Source organism: Chrysochloris asiatica, unplaced genomic scaffold (assembly GCF_000296735.1).
Source record: "Chrysochloris asiatica unplaced genomic scaffold, ChrAsi1.0 scaffold00324, whole genome shotgun sequence".
Lineage (NCBI taxonomy): Eukaryota > Metazoa > Chordata > Mammalia > Afrosoricida > Chrysochloridae > Chrysochloris > Chrysochloris asiatica.
Genome location: NW_006408842.1, coordinates 430653 through 447548, shown reverse-complemented (window position 1 = coordinate 447548; position 16896 = coordinate 430653). Strand labels below are relative to the sequence as shown.

Here is a 16896-nt window from a genome sequence, read left to right as displayed (position 1 = left end):
CCAACTCATAGCGGCCTTGTATAGGGTTTCCAAGGAGCAGCTTGTGTGTTTGAACTGCTGACCTTGTAATTCACAGATCAAAACTGATCCTACAGTGCCACACCAGAATATCAATCTTTGTGTGTTCCATTTTTGACACTGTATAGATTTCCTAGATTCATACAGCCTCAAGTATTCCAATTATTAATGGATGTTTATAGGTGTTTCTTCTTATTTTGAGTTTGCCCCATCAGCAAATGAAGGTACAAAAAGCTTCACTCCATCCATATCATAAACTCTACTTTGAAGAGGCTGCTTTTTCCCAGCTCTATTCTGAGTGCCTTCCAATCTGAGGCTTTAATCTTCTGATACTATATTTGGCAATGTTCCACTGCTATTCATAAACTTTTCAGTGGCTAACTCCTCAGAAGTGGACTATGTTTTCCCTCTGGTAGCGTAGTGGTTACGAATCGGGCTGCGAACCTTAAGGTCAGCGGTTCAAAACTACCAGTCGCTCCGCGGGAGAAAGATGAGGCTTTCTACTCCCGTAAAGATTTACACCCTCGGAAACCCTGTACAGGGTCGCTATGGGTCGGACCCGACTGGATGGCACTTAACAACAACAAAACAACAAGTCCGTCTTTGAGTCCTGGTGTGGTGCTGTGGTTTAATGTGAAGGATTGCAAAGTCAGCTTGAACCACAAGGTTGGTTGTTCAAGCATACCAGCCACATCTTGGAAACCCTATACAGGGTTGCTATGGGTCAGAACCTATTTGACAGTATGTAACAGCAGCAGCAGCAGTCTTAATCTGGAAACACCACTGAAATCTGTACACCATGGGTAGACCTGCTGGTACATGTAAATTCAGTATCATAGCAATACACAAGTCATCACAGTATAACCAACTGACCCAATGGTGGGTTGATATTGTTAGGTGCTGACAACTCTATTGGCATCATACTTGACTAGATTTCCTCTGTCTGATGTTGATGTATTTCACAAACTGTTTGATTTTAACAGTTGAGAATGTTTAAATAAAAACAAAAAACCCTGCACTCATCTAGAAAGCAGAGGTAGGATAAAGAAAGTCCCTGTTTTATAAATGCACTCTGCCAGGAGACAGTCCTTTAGAACAAGAGATTACTGGAATAGAATAAATTTCACGATGGCTTCATATGTTTACCCTAGCACCTGGATAATACCATGTGCTTTTTGATCCTGTAAGATTATGTACTAAGTACTTCGAGCTCTGGCTCTCCATCTCTGCCACTGAACTGTTTGATCAGAAATCCACACGGGGTTAGGAATTGGCAAAAGTCACAGTTTATACTAAAATTGCTTGTTCGAGGCTATTTCTTCATTGAGTGACGAACTGAAGAAGGTCTTGAATAATTAGAACCCACCAGGCATAAGTCAGCAGACTGGGACTGCAATATGAAGTCGGTACAAGTCTTCTTGTTGCCGTTAGATGCTGTTGATTGCCTCCCTACTCATAGAGACCCAATGAATGACAGAAGAAAATGCCTTCTGGACAGTGCCATCTCATATTATGTTGCAGATAAGATTGTTGTAATCCATAGGATTTTAATTGGTTGATTTTCAGAAATAGATGACCAGGTCTTTTTTTCAAGTCCATCTTAATCTGGAAGCTCTTCTAAAACCTGCTAAACATCATAGCAATACATAAGCCTCCATTCATCCATTGACAAATGGATGATGGCTGCATTGAGGTACATTGGCTAGGAAATGAACCTGCCTCTCCTGCTAGCAAGGCAAAAATCTACTACTGAACTCCCAATGCCTCAGTTGTTAGGCAGTAAGAATGAAGAGTCACTCGTAGGAAGACATGCGTTTACATCCTGACTCAGAGTCTCTCCTGTGCTGTACAGCCTAGTTCAATGTGTTTGCTGTGGATTTCAGAAAGAATAGCTACTATTTTATGATTTGTGTGTGAGTAAATGGCATGATAATGGCAGATTTTAGAAAGACTAGCAGGCCGGTAATATAAAAACTGGACTGGAGTGAAAAGCCCAGTACTGGACATCGTAACACCACTCCAGGTTTAGAGGATAAGGACCATGACTTAACTTTCATATAGAGGTGAAGAGAAGGATGCAAGAAAATGTTCCAGAAGAATCTGAGACATTCTTAAAATCAAAATATCCCTTACTTGGAAACTTTCCCATATATTGTTTTCTAGGAAACCTCAGGCTGGAGTGGGTTTGAGGAGAGGGAGTAATACTGGACAAGCTTCGGTTTTCATACCAAAAGGGCATAAAAAAAAATTCTCCAATTGTCAGAATGGAGTCCTAGTCTCAGAAGCATTTAGGGACATGAAGTTCATCAACGTCTGTTCTCTATTCGCTATTTCCTTTCCACTGACCTCTACAGAGAGCTATGAGAACTGCACTTGCTCGTGGTCTGTTGTAAGACTCCGGTAGTCTTGTTAGTTGCCATTGAATCATCTCTGACACATGGAAATCTTATACAAGATTTAGTCAAAAATTATCTGACTCTGGCTATAGCATTTATTTTAATCAACTTTTAGAAAAGACAAATACATCATTTTTTGACATAATCTCCTTGCTTTTCAATACACTTTGTCCATCTTTCAAAAAGCTCTCATATTCCCTTGTTAAAAATTTTAGGCTGATCTGTGAGCCAAAAATTCACTGCTGTTTTCTTCATCAGAGGTGACTCTTTGTCCTGGAAGAGCTGTTTCCAGGGAACCAAACAGGTGAAAGTCCAATGCAGCAAGATCAAGATTATAGGGAGGGTGCTTTAACACCTTTAAAGGAAATTTTTGCAGTATGTCAACAGTATGGCCAGAGGAGTGCAGATGTGCATTGCCATGCGAAATCACAAGGCCCTTGGATAGCAGTCCTCTGCTTTTAATTTGAAATTTAGGCTTCAGCTCTTCAGTGAGCATCTCACTGTAAGGAGCACTATTGCTTGTTGAATCCTTTTCCTGATAGTGTTCCAATACTGGCCTTGAGAATTCCATAAAACTAAACATCAATTTTCCAGGTGATGGCTGACTTTGAACGTTTTCTTGGTCCAGGTGATTGAGTATGTTTCCATTCCATACTCTGCCATTTACTCGCAGGCTCATAGTGATGAATCTATGTCTTGTCACCAGTAATGATTTTTTAAAAGAAACTTTTATCTTCCTTCGAGATCAGTCCAAATGTTATTTGCAAATGTCCAAATGTTTCTGTTTATACTCTTCCGTGAGTTGTTTCAGTACCCCGCTAGTACAAACTTGAACTCTAAGTCTGTCGAGGATTATTTCATAGCCAGAGCCATGGCTGATTTGCAAATGATTTGCCCCATAATCCACTGTCACTCATCTATTGGACACAATCATTTCATGTGCACACTCGGTGCTGTCATCAGCCATAGACGTGGACCAGCATTTTAATATAACCAGAGCATGGATAATTTTTCTCCCATCTTCCTATATAACAGAAAGAAACATTGCTGGTCCTGTGTCATCCTCACAGTTATTGCTGATAGAGCCCATTGTTGCAGCTAGTATGTCAGCTCACCGTATGAAGGGATTCTCTTCTTTTTGCTGACTCCCTACCAAACAGGATGTACTTTTCTAGTAATTGATTTGTATTCCTGATGCAACCAAAGTAACTTAGACAGTCTTCCAGTCAAAGCAACCACCTGGATAAACTCTTGTGCTTTTTGATACTATATGTTGAGGTACTGAGTCCTTCCAGCTGTGGATTGAAGAGAGCCTATGTACTACTCCATGATTTACATGGGTGAATGGTATGATTAGAGTCTTGGGAAGACTAGTTGCCTAGCTATGCATATGAGGTGACTGAAAACATGGCATGGGACAGGCATACCTTAGTCATCAAACTTGTATCTTAGCTTTTTAACACTTGAAAAAGGTTTTTGTGCAGAATTTGGTTTCTTGACTACTGCTTATATGGGCATTGGTTGCAAATGCAAACAGAATGAAATCTTTGACAACTTCAATTTCTTTCTCATGCTGTTGCTGATTGGTCCAGTTGTGAGCATTTTTCTTTTCCTTTTGTTTTATGTTTAGTGTAATCCATTTGACTTTTAGCAGTGTGCTTCAAGTGCTCTTCGCTTTCAGAAAACAAGATTATGTCAGCTGCATATCACAGGTTGTTGTGTTGTTTTTCTTTAGTCTGACTTTTCAGATTATTTGTTCAGCTTACAAAATGAATAAGGTGAAAGAACACAAGCTTGTCACACAACTTTTCCAATCCTGAACCTGGTTTCTTGTTGGTAAAGGCCATTAAGTCATCTCCAACTCATAGCAACTCAATGCACAACAGAATGAAATACTGCGTGGTCCCACACCATCCTCACAATTACTGCTACGCTTGAATCCATTGTTGCTGCCACTGTGCCAATCCATTTCATTGGGGTCTCCCTATTTTTTGATGTCCCTCCACTTACCAAGCATGATGTCCTTCTCCAGGGACTAGTCCCTCCTGATAATATGTCTGAAGTATGAGAGGAAAAATCTGGCCATCTTGGCTTGTGAGGCGAATTCTGATTGTACTACTTCCAACACAAATTTGTTTTTTCTTCTGGCAGTCCATGATACTTTTAATATTCTTCTCTAACACCATACTGCAAGTGCATCAGTTCTTCTATAGTCTTCCTTATTCATTGTCCAACTTTAACATGTATACGAGGCTACTGAAAATACCATGGCTTGTGTCAGGTGCACTTTGGTCCTCAAATTGACATTTTTGCTCTTCAACGCTTTAAAGAGGTCTTGTGCATCAGATTTACCTAATGCAATATGTCGTTTGATTTCATGATTGCTGCTTCCATGAGTGTTGATGGTGGATCCAAGCAAAATGAAGTCTTTGACAGCTTCAATCTTTTCTCCATTCATCACAATGCTGTTATTTATGGGTCTAGTGGTGAGCATTTTAGTTTTGCTTACAAAACTAAACATACTAAAGACTATGGTCTTTGATCTTCATCAGTAAGTATTTCAAGTCCTCTTCACTTTCATTAAGCAAGATTGGATTATCTGCATCTCACAAGTTATTAATGAGCTTTCCTACAATCCTGTTGCCACATTCTTTGTTATATCCTCTGGCTTCTCAAATTATATGCTCAACATAATATAACCCTGGCACACACCTTGCCTAATTTTAAACCATTCAGTGTCTCCTTGTTCTGTTTGAATGACTGCCAGTTGGCCTAGTTACAGGTTTCACATGAGCACAATTAAGTATTACAGAATACTCATTCTCTGCAGTGTAGTTTCTTCCTTTGTTTCCAACCTTCACATTCCAATCACCAGTAATTATCGATAAATCTTGATTATATGTTTGATCAATTTCAAACTGAAGAAGTTGGTAGAATTCTTTTATTTCATCCTCACTGGCTTTAGTGCTTGGTGTGTAAGTTTGAATAATAATGGTATTAACTGGTATTCTTTGTAGGCATATGGATACAATCCTATCACAGACAGCATTATACTTCAAGATAGATCTTGAAATTTTCTTTTTGATGAAAAATATGATGCCATTCCTCTTCAATTTGTCATTCCTAGCATAGTAAACCATGTGATCGTCAGATTCAGAATGGCCCAAAGCAGTCTATTTCACCTCACTGTTGCCTGGCATATTGATGTTTATGTGTTCCATTTCAGCTTCACAACGTTCAGTTTTCCTGGATTCATACTTTGTACATTTTGTGTTCCATTTAGTAATGAATGTTTGCAGCTATTTCTCCTTATTTTGAGTTGTGTCCCATCAGCAAATGAAGGTCCCGAAGGCTTTACTCCATTTGTGTCATTAAGATCTATTCTACTTTGAGGAGGCAGCCCTTCTCCAGTTATAATTTGAGAGGCTTCCAACCTTAGGGGCCCATCTTTTGACACTTTATCCAATAATATTCTCTTGCTATTCATCATGTTCAGTATTCAGTATGCTGGTGTGGTCTGACAGTGTTCTACTGCTATTCATAAGGTTTTCCATTGATAAGCATTCGTAAGTAGTCTGCCTCATCTTCTTCCAAGTCTGTCTTAGTCTGGAAGCTCTGCTGAAATCTGTCCACTGTGAGTGACCCTACCGACAGTTAAAATATGGGTGGCATAGCTTCCAGCAGCATCACAGCAACACATGAGCTACCACAGTGAGACAAAGTGACCCCATTTCCTGTTTGAACCACTGCCTTTTGATTCATATATAGGTTCCACTTAAGGGATCTTACAACCCTTTAGTGTGTGTAGGGTCATACAGTTTGACTTCTCGAAAGATCTACTTTTATTTTGTATTCCATTCTCCCTTGATCTATACTTTGTGGATGTGAACAGAGTTGACCTGAGATAATTGAGACATTACTCCATGTTATTGTTCTGACAGTCTTGGAGACCAAGGATCAGGGAGGTGGATTGGCCTTTTCCAGCCAACTCTCACAGAAATCATTAGATCTTGGACTTCAGTGTGAATCATCTTACTTGCCACAAGCTGACAATATAAATCTGAAAAATAACAAGCTGGTAGCTGTAGATAAATTTCCCTGGGATTAATAGTATGAGCCCTTTATGAGCAAATGTTTACTAGAAGTGACAAAGATTGGAGCTCAGATATGACAGAGGATAAAGTCCTTTTTTCTGAATTGTAAAGAACCATTAGAAATGATGTGTGTTATCACTGATAATCCATGGCATTCTTAGGATAACCCAATGCCTTCAGAAGTATGACATCTTGCCTTTTACCCCCTCCTGGAGGGCTAAGGATTCTTTTAGCCCAAGGTACTCAAGACTCATTTATGGATAATTTCTCCAGACATTCTCCAGATAAGTTGACCTCTAGTTTGAGGTCATGATTATGTTTTTCCCCTTTCCTCAATACTAGGGGTTGGGGAGAGCCAGCCCACTGTCACTAACTCAATTCTAACTCATAGCAACTGTCCATAGGGTTTCAAAGCCTGTAGATCTTTATGGGAGCAGAAAGCCTCATTTTTCTCCTGTGGATTGGCTGGTGGGTTTGAACAGCCAGTCTTTAAGTTAGCAGTTCAGTGCTTATCCTACAGCACCACTAGTGCTTAATAGTTGTTTTAGAGGGCTACTGCGGAAGATACAAAATGAGTGAGTTTTGTTGAATGAATCTGCTCAACATTTTGGAATTTTTCTTAGTAACCCTACCTTAACATAGAGAAATGTCTCAATAATCTAGTCCCCACACCCTTTTAATGATTCTCATTTCTATAAAGAGAGGACCCATTAGATGAGCTATCCAAGGTGTGTTTTTGTTTTAAGTCCTTATTCTGCCAGCCGCATTTTTATTTAAAAATTATATATTGGAGGCTTATAAACTGAGATTATAGACCTGCTTCATTCTCCTCCTTGCTGTTTAATATGACTCACATTGCTTCCTCTCTTGGGGTCTTGGTGTCCCATTAACTGAGAATTGGTTAAATAAATGGGTTAATGTCATTTTTGTATTTGTGAAAATGTTTGGAAGCACATAGGAAAATTTGTAAGATGTATTAAAATTAAAAAAAAAAAAAAAAAAGAATAGTTTGGATACCACACACCATTTGGATAAAACTTTAGTGTGTTTGTGTGTGTGTATACACATGCAAGGAGTCCTGGTGTGGCGCTGTGGGTTAATGTGCCAGACTGCAAAGCCATTTGAATTGCACGGTAGGCAGTTCAAGCTCACCAGGTGCTCCTTGGAAGCCATATACAGGGTTGCTATGGGTTGGAATTGACTCAACAGCACTTGACAACAACAACATATACATGCAAAGAAAGGTAGTTTGTAAGAAAATCAAATGAACTAGTACTTGTAATTATTAGGTAGACATAAAGTTGAGGGCTAAAGTAAATGGTATCTTTTTTATTATTATTATTAAATGTTTTTATTTTGGATTGAGTGAAAATTTACAGGGCACATCATCAGCTTCACATTCAACCATTCATATAGCTTGTATTATTACATTGATTATTATCCCCTCCATATATCACCAGTTAACAGTGTTTCTCTCTATCCTCTTTAGCTTTTTTTGGGGGGGACTTGCCTTTTTGGAATTTACAGTCTCGGCTTTTAGGGAAGGTTTTTACATTTGTCTGTGGATATCCAGGGCTCATGTATGAGATTACTAACAAGCATTACTGAATAATCAGATGGACAGTTTGCTATGTCTACTAGGTGGCTAAAGTCTGATCCTCAGAGTAAAGTAAATGGTATCTTTGACGCTTCATTTTATTTCTCCTCTCTATTTTCTGCTCTTTCTGTCTTGTGCAGAAGAGGCTGAATGGTCTCATTATGGTTCCATTTCAACTCCAAAACACCATAATCTTATATTTAGCTTCTTCTTAGGTATTCTTCTACAAACATAGAGTTCATCTTGCTCCTGGCTAAATCTGCCTCTATTTACATCTTTTCTTTACAGATCATTCAGAAAGCTATTCTTTTACATTTGAAATGTCTGCTTCTTCAGTTTGCAGAATCTGGTCATAATGCATCATTCTAATTTTGCATATTCTCTTGTTGCTGTTGTTCATGCCTTTGAGTTGGTTCTGACTAATAGCAACCATCTGTAGGGATGATGCACCAGAGAAGCAGCTGTAGATTTGAACTGCTAACATTGCAGTGCAAATTGACATTTTGGTCCAGAGCACACCAGGACTCCAATTCTTTATTGAGCGATAAAAAAAAAAAAAAAAAAGCACATTCTTTTGTTCTTTCCATCTAGTTCTTTCTTAGTTTCCTAGTAAATGATAAGATGGAAACCATAATACCAGTTAATTTTCTGTGTGAGTTCTGCTATCAGAAGACATGCAGCAACCTAAGTCATAGCATGGAGGCCTTGTGTGGCACTATAGGATAGGCACTGGATTGAAAGGTCAGTTTGAACCACAAGGTCAGAGGTTCAAATTTACCAGCACTCCTCAGAAACCCTATACAAGGCTACTATGAGTCGGAACTGATTCCAGAGCACATAACAAAAATAACAAGTTATAAAATATTAATGATATTGCCCGATGATTTCTGCATTCTGTTGGGTCACCCCTCTTAGGAATGGGCACATATACGCATCTCTTCTAATCCATTGGACAGATAACTGTCTTTAAAATGTCTTAGAAGAGATGACGTAGTTCCGTTAGTGCTACATCAGTTTGTTGAAAGATTTCAATTTGTATTCCATCAATTCCCAGAGCCTTGTTCTTTGCCAATGCTTTCAGTGTAACTTGGATATTACCTCTTGAACATCAACCATTTCTTTTTGGTACAGTGACTTTGTGTATCCCTTTCAACTTTTTTTGATGCATTTCTGTATCATTCAGCATTTTGCCCATCAAATCTTTCCATATTTAAAGTTGAGGTTGAATTTTTTTCTTCAGGTCTCTCAACTTGAGTGTATTCTTCCCTTTATATTTTCTAATTCCAGTTGGTAGTATTTTTTCAATTTAATTATCACTGACTTTTGTAGTTGGTGCTTAAATTTGAATAATAGTTGTGTTAATTGGTATTCCTTGTAGGCATATAGATAAGATACTATCACAGATAGATAGATCTTGAAATGTTCTTTTTGATGATGAATGTAATGCCATCTCTCTTCAATTCATCATTCCCAGGATAGTAAATCACATGGTTGTCTGATTCAAAATTATGAATGCCAGTCTATTTCAGCTCATTATGCCTCGGATATCAATGTTTATTTGTTCCTTTACATTTCTGACAACTTCCAATTTTGCTTGATTTATACTTCATAAAATGCATGTCCCAATTATTAATGGATGTTTACAGCTGTTTCTCTTCATTTTGAGTTGTGCCCCATCAGAAAATGAAGATCCCAAAAGTTGTACTCCATTTGCATCATCATGGTCACCTCTGCTTTGAGGAGGCAGCTCTTCCTTAGCCATACCCTTGTGCTCTTCATCATCTTTCAATACTCAATATTCTGGTGCTATCCAATGGTGTTCCACTGCTATTCACATGGATTTCAATGACTAAATATTCACAAGTAGTCTATTTCTCCTTCTTCCTAGTCTGTCTTAGTCTAGAAGCTCATCTGAAACCTGTCTACCATGGATGACCCTGTTGGTATATAAAATATCAGTGGCATAGCTTCTGGAATCACAGCAACATGCAAACCACTACAGTATGGTAAACTGACAGCTGAATGGTGGCAACTATCACTAGACTCACAATTTGGATCACTGGCACTTGCCTGTTTTAAAAATGGGTCTGAGAATGCTTCCTGAGTATGACATCTGAACAAATCATCTAAGCCCCAGGATCTGAGCTCTCTCCCTTCTGGACAGACTCTTATATACTTTGAAGTATCCCATGTGTGGTGTGGTAGGATAAGTATTGGAAACCCTATGCAGGGTCACTGAGTCAGAGACTTCTCAATGGCATTTAACAACAACAACAACAACAACAACAACAAATGCTACTTTAGAATCCTGCTGTGACACTGTAAGATAAGCACTGGACTGTAAGGTCAGTTTGAATTGCAAGGTCAGTGGCTCAAATGCATCAGCTGCTCCTCAGAAATCTTTTACAGGTTCTCAGTGAGTGGTAACCAACTTGACAGCTCCTAACAATAATGTATATATATATGGAGCTCTGGTAGCATAGTGATTACGTCTTGGACTGCTAACCTCAAGGTCGGCAGTTCAAAACCATTCCACAGGAGAAAGATGAGGCTTTCTGCTCCTGTAAAGATTTACAGCCTCGGAAACCCTGTGCAGGGTCACTATGAGTGGGAATCGACTCCATGGTACTTAACAACACGAACATATATATATATATGTTATTGTGTGTTGTTTGTTTTTAAGTGTGTCAAGTCAGTTCCGACTCTAGCGCCCCTGTATAGGATTTCTGAGGAGCAGCTAGTGAGTTTGAACTGCCAATTTTGTGATTCAAATTGAACTTGTATATTATCCAATGTATTACCCTGCAGCACCACACCAAGACTCATTTACACACTCTCTCTCTGTCTCTGTCTGTATATATATATATATATATATATATATATATATATATATATATATATATGCAGGGTCATTCTAAATTGGAATCAACTGGACATCACTTAAAAGCAATAATATATCAAAGAAATGCCTTACAATTGTAGAGGCGTGAGTGTCCTAAGTCTGAGTCAGATGAACCAAGACTGGCAGGCAGATCTGGTGGGCAGAAAGTCAGGCAAACCAAGAGTGAGCCCCTGGCTCACATCCAAAGAACCAGAAGTAGGAGGATGACTCAGATGCAAGATACAGACCCAGAAGAAAGCAAGCAAGCTTTGACTGAGTGAATATTGTATTAGAAACAGGTTACATCCCTGAGGAAACATCATTTCAATTGATTGGCAGCTCATATCCAATCATCATAGAGTTAACTACAGTATATTAGATCTTACCATGGTGATAACCACATCTCAACTACCAAGACAATGGGAATTCTAACCCAGTCAAGTTGACATAAAACCTTAACTGTCACAACATGTTTGTGGTATTCTCTGCCTTCAGCTAAGATCCATCTGATGTCAACAATGAAATCCCTCATTCCACATCCTCATCTGAATCTAGCTTGAACCTTTAACAGTTCCCTGTCAATTGGGTGAAGGTTTACAGACAAAATCATCAGTTCTACATTAGCTAAAAATCATATAACTAACCGTGCACCTTGTTTCATCTAAATGATTACAATCCCCTCCTTGCAACATTTATTCCACTTCCTCTATGTGGCTCCCCCTTTAATTCTTATATTTCATAGATGAAACAAGGCAAAAATATTTGATGTACACTTACAAAATTATATATATTCATTTAACTGTCCAAAGGGCATATTCTGCCAGTCAGCCTCGTGCACAAAGGCACACAGCCACCACTTTTCTAGGTAGAGATCTCACATTCCATTCTTATTCTTCCTTCTTGATAGTCTTGGGGTCCTCTGTTCTTGAAATGAAAGATTACATACTCCCTTCTGTTATTTACTCATCCTCTACAATTACAGTTGTGATCATTGCAATTAATTCTGCTAAAAAGTGTCTACAATTGAGTCATAGAATCCTATCACTGTCATCCCCCATTCCCTTTCACCAGATCCATCTGGCACAGAGGGAAGCTATTCAGTTGGGATTCTATCTTACTCTCCTCATTATTAAACACACTCATGAAAAACTCATTAACCAGACACTTACTGCTTTTGTAGCCTTCATTTTTGATAGTCAATGTTTACATTTATCATCCTATCAACCAATTGAGAAAGCAAAGTTGTTCCTTGATATGGTGTTCCTTCCATTCCAGTTGGAATTTTGAGTCTAGTTCATCAAATTGTAGCAATTTGCACTTGTTCTCAGTATAAAATATCTTTATCTTGCTTGGTTCAAGTTCTAGTCAACTAGCCATTCAAGCTAGACTAAATGGGTAGTAGCTGCAAATTTGGGAGTTAATGCACACCACCCTGCACTTCAGACCAGCTGGCTGTTTAACTCTCAGCCCTAGCCCCCAGGGGCGAGATCAGTGCCCATGGGCTCAGGAGTTCACACATCTTCCTAAACTTTAGACCAGTCAGCACTTTCTGTTCTATCTTTCATCTCAAGCTCAATTGACCAAACTCAGTCCCTGTCTTCACTGCTGCATTTCCCCCACTGCCACTCACAAGCAGATCCAGGTGGTTCCAGAGAGCATCTGTACTCTCATGGATTCACTTTGAGTTTTCAGCCGTAGAAGGGTGTGTTCCCTGATGGACTACCTGTTCTTGCCTTGATGCTTCCAAAGCAAACAGCTTGCTTGATGTTCAAACAATCTGATTTTTTTCTGCAAGTCTTTCTTTCAATAAGAATCTTCTGTTCTCCCAGAAGTTCTGCATCTATTTTCAAGTGGGAATGTCCTAACTCAGAAGATTCTGAATGGGGCTCAGGATTCCACCTAAGACCCCATACTCTACAAAGGATTAAGAAGAATTCTATTTCCTTGGGCAAATTCTAACTCCCCTTGTAGCAAATTCAATCAGTTGTAGGCTGAAGACAGGCTTGAAAGTTGCTGTCATAATAATTTCCAGTATTCATTTCTATCACACATAAGTGTCTGTTTTAAAATAGTAGGCAGGAGAAACCAATATCCACAAGACAGTCAAGCACATAAACATTTTTTCCCCTTGTTTACCCATTCAACCTATGTCTCAATCTAGGTATCTTCTCACAGAACACTGTTGTTCCAAGGTTGTTTATAAGTATCTATTTACTTATATCCCATTTAGCCCATGCATACCTACCTAAGCCTTCCCCCATCTTCATTGTTCATCTGTCACCCTCCCTTTTATTGTATATTGCCCTCCCCATCCATGTATATTGCCCTTCCTGTCACCCAAGCTAACATGTGTCTACCCTCTAGTCAGTGAATTACTCTCCCTTCTCCTCGACTCATGGTAACCATCAAATAATGTTTCTTTTAGTATGGAAACCTTTTCATAAGCTAGTGGCTTTCCAAGAAGAGGATCAGGGACCCAAATAATGGTAATGTTGGGAAGAGGATGAATAATGGATCATAAGGTGATCGTGATCATGAAGCTAGCATGCCTTTATCATTTATATATCTTCTCTACTCAGGTTATGTTGACATTGCACTCATTCCAAAGGGAGCAAGGGACATACGGATAATGGAAGTTAAGGGAGCTGGGAACTTCCTGGCCATCAGGAGTGAAGACCCAGAAAAGTATTACCTGAATGGAGGATTTATTATCCAGTGGAATGGGAACTACAAACTGGCTGGGACTGTCTTCCAGTATGACAGGAAAGGAGAACTGGAGAAACTGATAGCCGCTGGTCCCACCAATGAGTCAGTCTGGATCCAGGTAATGCAGATGTCAAAGAAACCATTGATATGTGTATTGGTTAGGATCGCCCCAATTTTCTTTTCCAAGATATTTGCTAGAGGATTTTGAGTAAATATTCTTACAACTTCTTTTGGCAAGGAACATGAAAAGAAGCCAGATATTTGTTTGGGCTTTTAATCCTTAGTAGTTTAGACATTTCTGAAAGCCCTTAATGAAATGCCTAGGGCTCTAAACCTCTCCATTGTGATGTGTATGTATCAAGTTGCCACAGGCTGAGGGTGATATTGGCCCATTCTCAGTTTAACATGAGATTCCAGATAGCTTTCCAATAGTGGTGTTGGGTTGTTGACATAGTCCTTTCACATATTCTCATGTGGTTGTCCTCAGACAAAGAGTTTGACTTTGCAAAACTCTTGAGGGAAGAAGGAGTTAGGATGTAGTACATGTTCTTCAAAAGCACATGGGAATGTACTTGTGGTGACAGATGGTCCAAAAATCACAGTCATGTTTAGTAGTTTGAAGTAGGTCATTTCAGAACCACAAAGCAAAGAGCCAGGCTGAGCAGAGCAGTGAATCACCAATGTCAGGCTGATCTGCCCACATGGGAAAGATTTACATATAGAAGCATCCAGTCCCAGAGAGTATACCATTCATTGCCTCTAAGTTGAAGTTGGATTGGTTTTCAGGCTGTGATTAAGTAGGCAGTGATGAGGAGGTCCCAAGAATGGCACACATTGACTGAAACCCATACATATATTATCTCATTTATCCATGCATTACAGGAGTTAAGCAGTCAGAGGGATCGAAAATGGCATCATAAAACAATAACAACAAAATAATAATAAAAGTTACGCTGAATGATTGCTAGTCCCAGCCTAGACACTGTTCTAATGATTTTGTGTTGTTAGGTGCCATCGAATCAGCACTTACTAGTTGTGGCCTTATATCACACAATGGAGTGAAACACTGCCTGGTCCTGCACCAGCCTTACGATTGTTGCTACACTTGCACCCATGTCTGCTGCCACTGTGCCAATCCATCTCATTGGGGTTCTTCCTCTTTTTCTCTGACCCTTTACTTTACCAAGCACGGTGTCCTTCGCCAGGGACCAATCTCGCTTGATAATATACCCGAAGTACGAGAGACAAAGTCTAGTCATCCTGGTTTCTAAGAAACATTTTGTTGTACTCAACATCACTTAACAACAGTAATGAAAAGCCACTCTATTGAAGTACTGGTATGGCACTGCAGGGTAATGCACTGGACCAAAAGGTCAGTTTCATCAGTCACTCCTCAGAAACCCTAGACAGGGTCACTCTGAGTCAAGAACCAACTCCATGGCACTGAGCAGCATAACGACAGCCACTCTATTAGTGGGACTGTTATTATCCTTCAGGAGCCCTTGTAGAGCTGCCTGCAGGATAAGAACTACGCTGCTAGCTACAAGGTTTGCAGTTAAACCCCACCAACTGCTCCCATAAAGATTTAAAACCTCAGAAACCCAGGACATGGTGGTTATGAGTTGAAATCAACTCAGTGGCGGTGGGCTTGGTTTGGGTATTATTCGTACTTTGTAGATTGAGAAACTAAATCACAGAGAGGTTAAATAATTTACCCATAATCACAAACTAAACACACAAGGACACAAGATGGTCTACCAGACTGTTGTTGAGAAGAACATGTCTGGTCACTTGCTCAGATTAATCTTGATATGAGTAGAGCTCACAATTTACAGGAACTTAAAGTCCCATGGGAATTCAACCAGGATTTAGAAATCACTAAACAATGTTATTAATATCACATGCAAGTAAACTTTTGTTGAAGATAACTAAAATGGCTGTAACAGTTCATTTGCAGAGAAGTTCAAGCTGGATACAGAAGAGAATGTGGAACTAGGGATATTATTGCAGAGAATACCAGAAAGATATTTACCTGTGCTTTATTGACTATGCAAAGGTGTTTGATTGTATAGTTCATGATAAAATATGGATAATGTTGCTAAGATTGGGTGTTCCAGAACAGTTAATTGTGTTCATGAGGAACCTGTACATAGACCAAGAGGCAATTGTTTGGACAGAACAAGAGGATACTGAATGGTTTGAACTCAATAAAGGTGTGCTCCAGGGTTCTGTCCTTTCACCATACTTATGGAATCTGTATAATAAGCAAATAATCAGAGATGTTAGATTATATAAAAAAGAACATGGAGGAAGATTCATTAACAACCTGTGATATGCGGATGATGCAACCTTGCTTGCTGAAAGGATTGAAAATACTTACCGATGAAGATCAGACATGTAATCTGTATGGATTACATCTCAGTGTAAAGAAAACAAAAGTCCTCACAACTAGGCCAGTAAATGACATCATGAGAAATGGAAAAAAGAGTGAAGTTGTCAAAGACTTCATTTTACTTGGATCCACAATCAACACTCATGGAAGCAGCAGTCAAGAAATCAATGGATGTATCTCATTAGGCAAATTCTGCTGCACAAGCATTGTTTAAAGTTATCAAGAACAAAGATGTCAGTTTGAGGACTAAGGTGTGCCAGACCCAAGCCACAGTATTTTTAATAGCTTCATATGCATGTACAAGTTTAACAATGAATAAGGAAAACCATAGAGGAGTGAAGTTAGACAATGAACATGGAAGACTGTGAAAGAACTGATGTATTTGAATTATGGTGTTTGAGAAGAATACTAAAAGTACCACGGAGTATCAGAAGAACAAAAAAATCTGTATTGGATTAAATTCAGCCAGAATGCTCCTTAGAATCTGGGATAATGAGGAGTCATCTCTCATACTTCAGACATGTTACCAGAAGGGACCAGTCCTGGAGAAGGACATCATGCTTGGTGAAAGTGGAGGGTATGTGACAAGAGGAATGCAACCGACAAGATGAATTGATATGGTGGCTACAGCCACTGTATCAATTATAGAGCATATAATTGTATGCTATATAATTGTGGCACCTAACCACCACCACATCAATTATGTATTATATATATAACTATATATAATTGTATGCTATATAATTGTGGCATCTAACCACCACCACATCAATTATGTATTATATATATAATTGTATGCTATATAATTGTGG

General features: G+C 39.1%; 1 protein-coding gene across 1 annotated transcript in view; it reads left to right on the top strand.

Annotated features, from left to right (window-relative positions):
- ADAMTS12 (ADAM metallopeptidase with thrombospondin type 1 motif, 12) overlaps window positions 1-16896 on the top strand; it is a 571713-nt gene that overhangs the window by 412369 nt on the left and 142448 nt on the right. Inside the window, exon 15 of the mRNA XM_006875388.1 lies at window positions 13566-13810. Within this exon, the coding sequence (XP_006875450.1) occupies window positions 13566-13810 (245 nt within the window). The remainder of the gene's footprint in view (window positions 1-13565; window positions 13811-16896) is intronic.